Consider the following 13,904-nt stretch of genomic DNA (forward strand, 5'->3'; position numbering starts at 1 on the left):
CGAAGAAAATATCATTTCTTACCAAACTACAAAAATTCGTTATTCGCTTTCTCCAATTTTTTAAAAACGAATCATTCTAAGCCAGTCAAACTTCTAGAATCTATTAATAATACATAAATAAATAAGAATTAATAAGGCCAATGACCAAAAACACCGCCAAGTTACATTATTATGCTTCCAATTAGATTTCTCCTTTTTTTTTCAAAAAAATATATTGATTTTTTAACCGTAACTTTTTTATTTTTTATCTTAGTAAGTTTGGTAAAAAAATAATTTTGTAGATTTTTACAAGATCCACAAGTATATTAATATTAAATCTTTTTAAAATCCTCAGTCGCAAAAAGCGGTGACTTTGAAAGGGTTGGGAAAGGGGGATTTTGCATGTTATTACAAGTTTTAATTGTCAATAGCTCACTCAATTTTTGCCGTAGAAAAAATTTTTGCAAACCAGGTTCTTGGGAATTAAATAAGCTACAATTTCATATTGAAACATTTTTTCGTATCTCTGATGCTAATTTTGCTATTCTGAGGAAGAGGTAATTTTTTTCCAAACTACAAAAATTCGTTATTCGCTTTTAACTAGCATTTTTTTAAAAACTAATCATTCTAAGCCGGTCAAACTTCTTGAATATATTAATAATACATACGTAAAAAAGATCAAATAAGGTTAATGACTAATTTTAATTAGGGTGGTGATTACGGGGTTGCTTGCAATCACTTTTTCGCTGAAAAAAATGGGGACTGACATTCTTTTCATTATAAGTCACTTAATTTTTGAGATAGAGATTTTTTTATTTCTGGTGATAGACATTTTTAAGTATTTTAAATTAGTTTGAACAAGTTGTCCTCGAAAAATGCATAGTTTTCCCGTCTTTTGACTTTGAAACTACAATATTTAACATTTGGCGAAGAAGAGCCAACATATAATAAAGTATAGCTCGATTACTATTGGTCCAAGAGGAAATTTTAAAAAACGGTTTTGTTTATTTTTTCAAAAGGTACATTTTTGTTAAGAAAAGTTGTGTTGATAAAACGAAAACTTTTGGATTTATTAGCCGAAAACTTATTAAAAACATTGATTTTTTCGATATAAAACTAACACTTTCGATAGCGAATAAATCGAAAACTATCAATTTTATCAAAAAAATGTATAGAGCCTTTTTTGCTTAGTGAACGTTTTTACCAACTTTTGGGATTCAAGTATAATGAAAAATTTCCACCCCCGAGATGGGGTGTAAAATCACCCCCATGGTAAAAGCGCCTTTGGGCATGATATAGATTTTGATCCTTGGAGTATCCACTACTTATTCTCAAATTTTCAAGCAAATCGATCCATTCTGTAAAAATTGCCAGGTTTTGTCCTATTTTAAGCTTCATTACTTGGACTTAGCGTTACCAGGTGTCCCGATTTGCGCGGGACGTCCCGATTTTCAGGGGTCTGGGGACACGTACCGATTTGTACCTGATCGGGACACCAAATGTCCCGATATTCACCCACGAAAACCAATCTGCAGTGGATGCAGGAGGATTTGCAGTGAATTTTATAACTATATTCTAAAAACAAGGCACTCCTGAAAGCGGCAAAATCGAATGAAAAATATAATTTTAATAAAAATAAATAACTTACTTAATCTACGATTTTTTTTGTAATTCCGTCTGACTACTATTATTATGCAGGATTAAATACAGATTATAGAAACACCTTGTAGTCCAGTAAGTGAACGGGAAATACGGCGATATCGTGTAGTTTTCAGGATCAACTCCGAATTGCATGAAACTTTGGACGGCTTATGCCGTTGGTTGCTTTTACTCGGAGGGTGACAGTCACCCCTAGTTAGGGGTAAAAACCGCTCGTTTAAAATAAGTCCGGAGATGGATAAATTTACTAATTCTAAGAAATTTTAGTTCTATAGAATTTTAACTTGCTTAATACTTTTCGAGTTATTCACGAATGAAAATGTTTATTTTTCGAAAAAAAAAATCACGTTTTCAAGCGATTTTCACAAATAACTCAAAAAGTATGTATTTCATCGAAAAAAATATTCTTAGCGAAAATGTAGCATAATATAACAAAATGAAAAAAATTGTGGAACTTGTCAAGTCTATAGACCCAGCAAAAGCAAAATTGTAGCTCATGAAAAATATGTTTTTATTCGTCAAATTCCAAATCAAATATTTCAACGTGAAATAAACAAGAAATGAAGCACTTTTCGGGAATAATTAATTAAAGCTTTTGTAATAAAGCTTTATTTTTATGTTTTAAAAAAGTTTCTGGCATCAAAACTAAGCGAGTTATGCTCAAAATCAAGTTGACTCCTTTTTACTACTTGAGATTTTTAGTATCCCTAATATGTTTTAAGTCATTTTGAAAAAGGGGCATTTTCCAATATTGTAGAATTTTTTTCTACTATAAAACCAATTTTTTCAAAACTAAGCACTTCCGACCGGTAAACCTTACAGATCGTATAAACAATACACATATAAAGTAAATGGTAAAGCGGTAACGATTAATTTTATTTACAGTGCTAAATAGGGGGAGAAGTTCACGATTTTTTACCAAAAAAAAGGAGCCAACTTTATTTTGAGCGTAACTCGCTTATTTTTAATGGTAGAGACTTTTATTTACTACTGGGCTATTGTTGTTTATTTGTCCCGATCTACAACCCCAAATCCCGATTTGTTTTGGCTTATGTACCGATTAAAAACAAATCGGACCTGGCAACACTACTTGGACTAGTAAGTTTATAACTAAAAAAAATTTGAAAAAAATATTTTTAAGAAACGCTTTTCTTTAGTTACGAGTGACTAAAGTTAAACATATTATAAAAACATCAACTAAAAAGCAAAAAATAAAAAAAATTGAAAAAATCTAACACATTCGTCAAAGAAAAGCGTGGCGCGTCTTCATCAAATAAACGGTTTTCGCATCACGCTTTTCTTTAACGAATGTGTTAGATTTTTTCAATTTTTTTTTTATTTTTTGCTTTTTAGTTGATTTTTTTATAATATGTTTAATTTTAGTAGCTCGTAACTAAAGAAAAGCGTTTCTTAAAAATATTTTTTTCATATTTTTTTATTTTTTACTTTTTAATCTTACACTTTTCAAACATTAAAATATATCGACATGTTTATTAAAATAATATGTATAAAACAGATGATGTACAAACATGAAAAGTAGTCGGAATCGGCAAAAAATTTTAAACTTTATTGTTTATTTATGAAGCATAACGTAAACAATTAACGTAAAAAGTGAAATTATGTATAGTTCATATAATTAGCTACAATCTGTAAAAGTTTCAAGTTTATTCATTGTAAAAAACAAGAGAATTTAAGCATTTTCCGTTAAAATCGGTTTTTTATTTAAACCATTATTAAACAAAAAATTTGTTTAATGACTATTCGTGTATTGTGCCCGCGACTGCATATGTCTGCAAATTTTTAGTCATTTGCATTGAAGAAAAGCCAGTCAAATTAACGTCCAAAGATTTGACCCAGACGATTGAACTAAAGAAAAGCGTTTAATTAATTAATACGACAAAACGAATTCTAATGTTAATTGTAGCACAAAACGTCTCTACCAGTGGTTTTTCCAAGACAACGATAAAAACACGATTTTTTTGAATTCGAGTTGTGGTTTTTTGTTTCGTATCGTATTGAAATTTGACACGAATAAACGCCGATTTATATAATATAAACAAATATATGAGCGTTCAAAATTTGAAACTTTATTGTTTATTTTTGAAGCATAACGTAAACAATTAACGTAAAAAGTGAAATTATGTATAGTTCATATAATTAGCTACAATCTGTAAAAGTTTCAAGTTTCTTCATTGTAAAAAACAAGAGAATTTAAGCATTTTCCGTTAAAATCGGTTTTTTATTTAAACCATTATTAAACAAAAAATTTGTTTAATGACTATTCGTGTATTGTGCCCGCGACTGCATATGTCTGCAAATTTTTAGTCATTTGCATTGAAGAAAAGCCAGTCAAATTAACGTCCAAAGATTTGATCCAAACGATTGATCTAAAGAAAAGCGTTTAATTAATTAATACGCCAAAACGAATTCTAATGTTAATTGTAGCACAAAACGTCTCTACCGGTGGTTTTTCTAAGAAAACGATAAAAACACGATTTTTTTGAATTCGAGTTGTGGTTGTTTGTTTCGCAGGGCCCCCGTTACCATATGTGCAAAGTGTGCAATACACACGGGCGCCATATTTTAGGGGCGCCAAAACATAGGGTCAAAAATTTATTTTAAAACAAAAGTTAAGAAATCAAATAGAATTAGGTATAAATACATACGAAACATATTTAAATTAAGTGACAGCGATCTTTTAAAACGATGTTTTGTTCTTCAAGAACGACTGACAGAGCAGGATAATAAGGATATAGACTTCAATCATTTGTTTTGAAATAGGGACTTTTCAACACTTCTTATTTGTTTCGAGCATGTGTCATATGTCGTATTAATATTAATATTATACACGGAGTATACGACATATGATAGAAGCTCGAAACAAATGAGAAGCGTTGAAAACTACTAAGCGTTAAAGTTATTTTCATTACTTGATGGTACTGACTTACTGACTCCCTAAATATTTTACAATATATAGGTATTTGCAAACAATTTAATCTCCATCCTTTCAAACGTATGCATTTCACTAAGAATTATTTTGACATTGCTTGCATCTGTATGTTTCAAGATCAACGCTTCAAGAAATATTGCCTAGGCTAGCAATATTAACAATTGAACAAGAAATTTTTGCTGGTATAAATTTTAGCGATGTAATTAATGAATTTTCAACAGCAAAGTCTCGGAAAATATCGCTACTAAAATAATTATTAATAGTAATAACTATAACTATAATAATAATTATTAATAGTAATAGTAATTAATAGTAATACTACAATAATATATAATTTTTTATTTTTCCATTGTACCTATATAGTAATATATTATTATAATATAATATATTACTATATACAGTTAAGTCCGGAAATCTTTACCCGTGCGTCATCATTTAATGCATACGATATAAGTCGATGATAAGTCGGAAATTGAAATTTACTAAACGCAACAGGAAGTCACTTACTGTCACTTGCTGTTGCGTTTAGTAAATTTCAATTTCCGACTTATCATCGACTTATTTCGTATGCTTTAAATGATGACGCACGGGTAAAGATTCCCGGACTCAACTGTAGGTATTTATAATATTATAATATATAATAGCCCAGTAGATGAACCGGCGATACCGTGTAATTTTAAGGGTCACCACCGAATTGCATGAAAATTTGGATTTAGGTTCAACTTCCCTTCACTTCAAAGTTGGACTTGTGCCGTTGGCTGCTTTTGCTTGGGGGTGAAAGTTGCCCCTTCTCGAGGCTGAAAAAATATAGGTTTAAAATAAGCCCGGAAATGGATGAATTGACTAATTCGAAGTAACTTTTGTTCTACAGAGTTTTGTAACTACGTCCTACATCAATACTTTTCAAGTTATTTGCAACTAAAAATGTTTATTTTTCAACAAAAAAAAGCACGTTTTTAGGCTCTTTTTCTCAAATAACTCAAAAACGAAGTATTTTATCGAAAAACAAACACTATCAAAAATGTAGCTCATAAAAAACGAAGAAAATGGTATATTCATGAAGTCTATAGACCTAGTAAAACCAAAATTTAAGCTCATGAAAAATACGTTCTTATTCGTCAAATTCGAAATCGAATATTTCTACGTAAAATATCCTAAAAATGAAGCAATTTTCGAGGAAAACTCATTAAACCGTATTATGAGTTCTAAAGTTCAGTTTGTTGCCTTATTTCAAGCACCTACCAAAATACCTACCTACCTTCAAAGAAATAAATAATTAAACATGAACCAAAATGCCTTAAGGGGCGCCAAAATCCTTTTTTGCACACAGGCGCTAGTAGCTCTTACGGGGGCCCTGTTGTTTCGTATCGTATTGAAATTTGACACGAATAAACGCCGATTTATATAATATAAACAAATACATGAGCGTTCAAAATTTGAAACTTTATTGTTTATTTATGAAGCATAACGTAAACAATTAACGTAAAAAGTGAAATTATGTAGAGTTTATATCATTAGCTACAATCCGTAAAAGTTTCTACATTGTAAAAAACAAGAGAATTTAATCATTTTCCATTAAAATCGTTTTTTTTATTTAAACAATTAATAAACGTAAATTTTTTTATTGACTATTCGTGTATTGTACCCGCGAATGCATATGTCTGCAAATTTTCATTCATTTGCATTGAAGAAAAGTCAGTCAAATTAACGTCTAAAGATTTGATGCAAACTATTGAAGTAAAGAAAAGCGTTTAATAATAAAAAATAATATAAATTTAGAGAGAGAGAGAGAAAGAGAGAGAGAGAGAGATATCATTTTTAGAGCTTTTTAAGGAATTTTCAACAATTTTTTCTCGAATCCACTTCTGCTATAGTGTATTCTTCCCAAGAACAAAGAAACCCGTTAACACATTCACTTTTTCTTTCGAACAATAACTTTTTCAAAATAAAACTATCCCCTTTCTCACTATAACAAAGCCATGTATAGTGTATCATCTCTTGAGGATCCGCTTTCAGATATCGCTATTTCGAATATGTAGATAGACACAGCTTCAAAGAGAAGCTTTGCATTTCAATATATCACTTGGCCATGTTGGTCGGTCGAACGAGCGTCGTCTTCCTGTAGTTGGAAACCAATTCAAATTGGACACAAAGTTCAATATAGTAACTTCTGAAATATATTCATAACTTGTATGTAAGAAAGTGGAAATCTATGTAGCGTGAAGTTAGAAATATATTGTGTTGGATTGAATTTGTCGTCTACAAAGTTTATTGACAAAAAAATACTTATTTTCGTTTATAATAAAGTGATAAGGGCGTTGTAGCGTATTATAAACTGCTATGTGTAATTATCTTTATTTAAATATTGTAAATGCGTACTGTTACGATAGTTCCGTCGTAACATTTATTTCACATAGAAAAAAATCCCTTAACCAAAAAGACGATGTATTAAAAATCTAGAAGGTTCTAGATATCATCGAAATATTCCGAAAAATCTGGAACGTTAGAAAATGTATATAAACAGGAGGTTGACAATGCAAGTTGCAGTAGTATTTCATAATTGAGTATGTGAATAGTTCTATCATTCAGTTGGGATGAACATGTCATTCAGTTGGATTCTGACATCTGATAAAAGAGATATTAAGTAATTGTTAATGGTTAATACAAGATCTTCTGAATTTGATAAAGGAATGGATACGTCCGGACCCCTGCATGGCTTTTAAAAGTGAAAGAGGAAGAAGAAGAAGAAGAAGAAGAAGAAGAGAGAAAAAGAGTATGCCAGAAAAGAAATATCTGAAGAAGATGCGTAGACAAAAATAAGAAGAGAAAGAGAAGAGACTTAAACAAGAGTCTCTCTTTGGAAGAGATAAGTGTAGACAAGAAGAAGAGGTGAAGGAGAGACGTACACAGTAAAATGAATAGAAGTCAAGACAAGAAAAGAAAAAAGGTGGAGGAGAAAAGTAGACAAGAAGAGGATGAGAAAGATAAAAGGCATATAAAAGTAGAGGTAAAAATCATAAATAGTTTACCCCAGATTCACGAAAATTTTAAGTTAGAGGTAAGTAAAATTTCTACTAGAATAGACACATAATAAGCACGACAGAAGAATATAAAAAACCGGATTTGAAAATAAAGTAAAACAAAAAAAAAACGATTTAAAACAAGAATAAAACAATTGGTACTGTCAAAATCACACATTGAAAGTATGTTTGGATTTCGTGATAAAGGCTCCTTCTACTTCTTCTTGTGCCACTCCTATCGGAGATTGGAAATCATCAAGGCTATCCTGGCCTAGTTTACAGCTGACCTAAATAGTTTATTAGTGGTGTAGCCAAACCACTTTCTCAAATTCCGCAACCATGACATTCTTCTACGGCCTGGATAGCGTTTTCCTTCTATTTTTCCTTGCATTATGTTTTGAAGTAATGCGTATTGATGACCTCTCATGAAAGCATTGGAAGGGGACAAAATTTGTTCAGCAATATTCCTGGATATCGCAAAAGTATTTGACAAAGTATGGCACGACGGTCTGTTAATGAAGCTAAAGAAAATATTTCCTATGCAACTCGTTGAAATATTGCAGTCATAGCTATGTACACCAGCGAACATTTAGAGTTAAAATGGAAAACGAGTACCTACTCTGAGTTAAGCCAATAAACGCAGGGGTTCCACAAGGTAGCGTGGACCAGTTCTATACCTTTTGTATACATCTGACATTCCGGAGACAGAAAACATTCAACTAGCCACATTTGCTTATGATATCAACAGTCCTGACAATAGGAGCAACTATCCAGGAATCTACGAGTAACCTACAAAATGCAATTAATGGCATAGAACGCTGGTTCAAAAAATGGCGTATTAAGTTTAATGAACAGAAATCAGTTCATATTAACTTCACTAACAAGAAAATCAATAATCTTCCAATTATCTTAAACAACAACATTGTTGCTAATAAGAAAACAGCGAAATACCTGGGTTTAAATCTGGACGTCAAACTCAAAATTTGAATGGCAGGAGCATGTTATAAGAATAAAACTGAACAGTTGAAGATAAAGTATAAAAATCTGTATTGGCTAATAGATAGATACTCTCAACTTTTCATCCAGAACAAAGTACTGATTTATAATCAGATATTGAAACCGGTGTGGACCTATGGTTTAAAATTATGGGGCTGTATCAAAAATAAGCAATTCCAGAAATTTAGAAACTTGGTATGTTCGTAATGACAATTTGCGCAAAGACCTTAAAGTCGAATCTATTCCAAATGAAATTAAAAAAAGTCGCCAGGAGACATAAAGAAAAGCTCCATAAGCATCCCAGTTATTGTCAACCAACCCCAGATGCGAAAGCTCAAGAGCTTGTGTAATGTGTGAAGTTTGCCGGGTTTAGTTAATGCTGTGCATTGTATTGTAGCCACAATAGCAGCAGCAGAGGCATTCATAAAACATCTCGTATCAAGACATGGAGACATGGACAAAGATCTTGTCTATTAAAGAAAACTCACACTACGCGTCTCCATTCGCAATCCAGATTCATCCATTCCAATCCATTCATTCATCTAATCCATTCATTCATCCAATCCATTCGCAGTTATTATTAAGTTTAAAAAGATAAATAATATATAATATCCAAATCTCTTAGTAGAGCAAAACTCTAATAAAAATGCAAGGCTTTTAGATCACTAGAGTTGATAAATTAGTAATTAGAAAACATATTTTTAAAAATATGATGCTACTAACAGATTTCTTGTAAGTTAAAAGATATAGATAAACTTTTTCCTTGTTAATTAGGTCGTATTAACTTGTATCGATCTAAAATCTCGCTCTCCGACTACTATAACTTTGAAAAATAAACTCACAGTCTTAAAACTCCGCGACCAAATTCACTTCCCCAGAAAAACATCGACAATAATAACTCTCTTTCACTTACCACAACTTTTTTCTCCTTCTTGACTATTTCGAGTGGAGCCTGGATGCTGGGTTTCCCCAAATACCATTCATCTCTGGGGTTGTAATCCCCCAGAAATCGGACTAGTCTCGGCACATTAACGTAGTTGTCGTCATCGAAATGACAGAACCATCTGAAACAAGAAATATCGTCAGTCATTATTTGTATGAGTAGTACGGGTTGAAATTTATAGACAATAATAACAGTTTTCGTTACAAACTAAAAAACAAAAAAAATCTAAATGGAAACTGACAGATTAGTACATACTGAAGTTTTAGATTTATTTTCTTTTCTTTTTAAGAGCATTAATAATTTATTTTTGTACGATTTTAGTTTAACTATTTTTTTCTACAACCGTGTTAAAAATGCAATTTTTAGCACTCCATACGAGCGTTAAAAATGCTACTTTAATGCACTAGTGCTTTAAAAAAAATTTAAGGCACTGCAGTTCGTATTGACCGTATACGCTCTGAGCTTCGCTGGTGTCGCCCCTAGCGGATGACTAATTCAACTTTCACCGGTAATTTTTAAATTTATTATTTAATTGTTATCGCTTAATATTTACAACGCAAAAAAGTAATTAAATTGTAATCGATTTTTTTAAGATTTTGCTAATCATTTTGACGTTCTATTGATGAAATATTAATTTCTTACTTCGGATACTTTCACAATTATCGTGTAGATGGCGCCAAGGTTAATAGATTAATTTATAATTACATATTACGGAACATTAAAAAAACTTAAATTCAGTATTTAAAACGTAAGTATATTTAAGGTAAAAATATATACCACAGCTTCGACCAACTAATATTTTTTATAATTAATGTTTTTAATTTTAATTTTAAATTAATCACTTTGACATTTATGTCAAATTTCCAGCAAACGTTTACAGACTTGTCACTACTAGCGCTCGCGAATTTTTAAATATCCCCTCTACGTACGAGCTCACAGCGTATAGGCAATTATGATGTAATGTCAAAAAAATATAAAAATGGTATGTCAGTATGTTCAAGTAAAAGTTTTTGTAGATATTGTCCTGTAATTACGTTTGTAGAAAAAATATTGTATGATATGCGTGTTAAAAAGTACATATTTAAGGCACTCATGTGCCTTACTTTCACATGCATGCCTTAAACGTGTACTTTTAACACTTATTATCATAAATAACTATTAAAAAAATAAAAAAGTTTAGTTTGGTTTCTATTAGGGAACACTGACAAAAAAAGTTTTTTGTCTCTATACAAAACCATTTTTAAGAAAGTTACTGCATATTATATCGAGTAATAAACTCATGGTTGGGATGATTTTATACTGTTTTATTTACTTTTACAAATGTGATGATTTTACAACTATTCTTTGAAATTATTCCTTAAGACACTACATCAATATTAATTCGAGAGATAATAGCAGCACTGTTTTTCGAAAATTCTGCGAACCTTTGGCAACAGTGCGTCGGCAGTACGTGACACTATCAAAGACGAAGGCACAATATTGTTAGAATATACATTGTGATGACAGTGACTATTTCTCTATGTTGCCAAATCAGTCAGTTAAGTTCAATTTCATGTTATAGATAATCTATTTTATTAGTTCTAATGTGACACAAAATCTAGGCATGCGATAAAAAAGTTTATTTGCAGAAAGTATATAATGTATCAAAACGTTTTTGATCCAATCGGACCATCATCAGAGAAAATGTGTACAGAATTGGTGTTAAAACCAATGAACTGTCAATACGGATGGAATGGCCATGTCCCATTCAAATAGTGAAGCAAGATTGACACCAACATACAAGAGAGAGGTCCTAGAGAGAGACAGACAAGGTGTTGGAGAATTTGACAGGCCGTGTAATTTGAGTTGCCTATATAAATGGACCCGATTGAGTCAGTATTTACAGTTCGTTGAATATTTTAACTTATATTTTAACTTGGCTAAGGCCTAATGCTGATTGGCAGTACATATTTCAAAATTTAACCACTTTTTTGTATTTAGGGGATAAATAGAGTACACAGTGCCATACTTGGTGTTTAGATACTTTTCAGAATTGTTATTTGTATTTATCAAAACAAATACCTACTTTCCTAAAGTATTTGGGAGATAAATAATTTTAAAACTATTTAAATACTAAATTAGTGACTGTTTTATACAAAGTGAAGAAGTCCTTGATTATGTTTTTATGTTACTTTTATATTTAGACTTTTATATTTCCCCGATTTAAGTTGATATAGGCAACTCAAATTACACGGCCTGTCAAAGTTTCCACCACCTTGTCTGTCTCTTTCTAGGACCTCTCTCTTAGGTTAAAACCAATGAACTGTCAATACGGATGGAATAGGCACAAAGACAACTAATGCAGCCACGATACAAGAGAGAGGTCCTAGAGAGAGACAGACAAGGTGGTGGAAACTTTGACAGGCCGTGTAATTTGAGTTGCCTATATCAACTTAAATCGGGGAAATGGACCTCATATTTTTTTAACTGGGTTGATGGGGCAGTATTTCCAAATTTAAATACTTTTTTGTATTTAAATACGTCAGAACTCTCTTCTTCATTTAAAGAAGTACTGGTTTTAATCTGTCTTTTTGTCATTGTCATTAAGTGATACACATCATGGCGCAGTTCTAAAACCTACAAAATAGAATATGCCAAAAGCAAAGACTAAAACCAGTACTTCTTTTAATGAAAAAGAGAGTTCTGACGTATTTAAATACAAATGAAGGGATTTAATGTGGTCAGAATGAGAGCAATAGCCAGGGAAAGAGGGAAGATAATCGCCACCTTTCGTAAACAAAAAAATTCATAGCGGTAGACGGTAGTTGAAAGTTGTAGTAATAAATATTTTACATCAAAAGACATGAGAGACTATTTGTAGAGGATTGAAATCTATATTAAAAACAGCTGTTAAAATTGTTCTACAAACATATTCCAAAATTTTGTAAAAAATGTTATTCAGTTTTTAAATTAACATGCCACAGTTAAGTTAGGCCACACACATTGCAACAACGCTTTTTTCGAATTTAATTCTTTATTATAAAGCTTTTTTAAAGAAGTGGCACACGAAAGTTAAAAATATTGAACACAGAGGTGAAACTGATTCAGCAAATTTATTACTACATATTACAATGCTATTACCCTTAATAGACCTGTTGGAACCGTTTCCTAAAAGTGTTTATGCATTGTGGGAGTTTAGTTACAATAGAATAAATTGTAAGTATGTATATACCTACGTAAAATTATTGAAAAAAAAGTAACAATAACATAATCAAGGACTTCTTCACTTTATATAAAACACTAATTTAGCATTTAAACAGTTTTAAAACTATTTAACTCCCAAATACTTTAGGAAAGTAGGTGTTTGTTTTGATAAATACAAATAACAATTCTGAAAAGTATTTAAACACCAAGTATGGCACTGTGTACTCTATTTATCCCCTAAATACAAAAAAGTGGTTGAATTTTGAAATATGTACTGCCAATCAGCATTAGGCCTTAGCCAAGTTAAAATATAAGTTAAAATATTCAACGAACTGTAAATACTGATTCAATCGGGTCCATTTATATAGGCAACTCAAATTACACGGCCTGTCAAAGTTTCCACCACCTTGTCTGTCTCTCTCTAGGACCTCTCTCTTGTATGTTGGTGTCAATCTTGCTTCACTATTTGAATGGGACATGGCCATTCCATCCGTATTGACAGTTCATTGGTTAAAACACACTTTAACCTTTAACTACACGCGCTGGCGTACTTTGTACGCCAGATATAAGAATTCTACTGGAAATATATTTCAAAATTTAATTTTTGACCTTGCTTATTTTTCTAACCTATCACTGGAATGTGCTTTACAATTTGGTTTTAGTTTCGTTATAATCGGCGTTCTGGAAAGATCGTAATTTACATTTTATTATTTGTTGTTTCCGGTGGTGGACAATATACCCCAGGATTATATTACTATAAGTCGTAATATAAGCACATATTTTAATTGTTTTTTAGTCATTATGGCAAAAAATATATTTTTCTTTGTAAACAATACTTTTTCTCCTGTAAAAAATCACATTTAAAAAAATTTTTTATTAGTAATTTTATTTATCATGGAATCCAGTTATTCCATGATTCCAGTTATAAATCCCAATTGGCTTACTGAAAAGGAACTCCAAGTATTCACTGTTGCCGAATAAGGTTTATAACAAACAACTAAGTGTATTTTTTCAAAAAAAATTAAACAAATCCGCTGTTTTTAAGTGTATTTTCTTGTGGCGTACAAAGTACGCCACGCGTGTAGTTATGTTATAGCTTGATGCGCGGGTAGTTAAAGGTTAAATTACATAATTAAAGTATCATAGTTAATTAACATTATGAGACTGTCTATGT

The 13,904-nt window shown here is 31.2% G+C and overlaps 1 protein-coding gene across 1 annotated transcript in view; it reads right to left on the reverse strand.

Annotated features, from left to right (window-relative positions):
- LOC126882394 (fringe glycosyltransferase) overlaps positions 1-13,904 on the reverse strand; it is a 620,335-nt gene that overhangs the window by 225,121 nt on the left and 381,310 nt on the right. Inside the window, exon 5 of the mRNA XM_050647309.1 lies at positions 9,518-9,668. Coding sequence (XP_050503266.1) covers positions 9,518-9,668 — 151 coding nt within the window. The remainder of the gene's footprint in view (positions 1-9,517; positions 9,669-13,904) is intronic.

The sequence above is a fragment of the Diabrotica virgifera genome, chromosome 3 (assembly GCF_917563875.1).
Source record: "Diabrotica virgifera virgifera chromosome 3, PGI_DIABVI_V3a".
In the NCBI taxonomy this organism is placed as follows: domain Eukaryota; kingdom Metazoa; phylum Arthropoda; class Insecta; order Coleoptera; family Chrysomelidae; genus Diabrotica; species Diabrotica virgifera.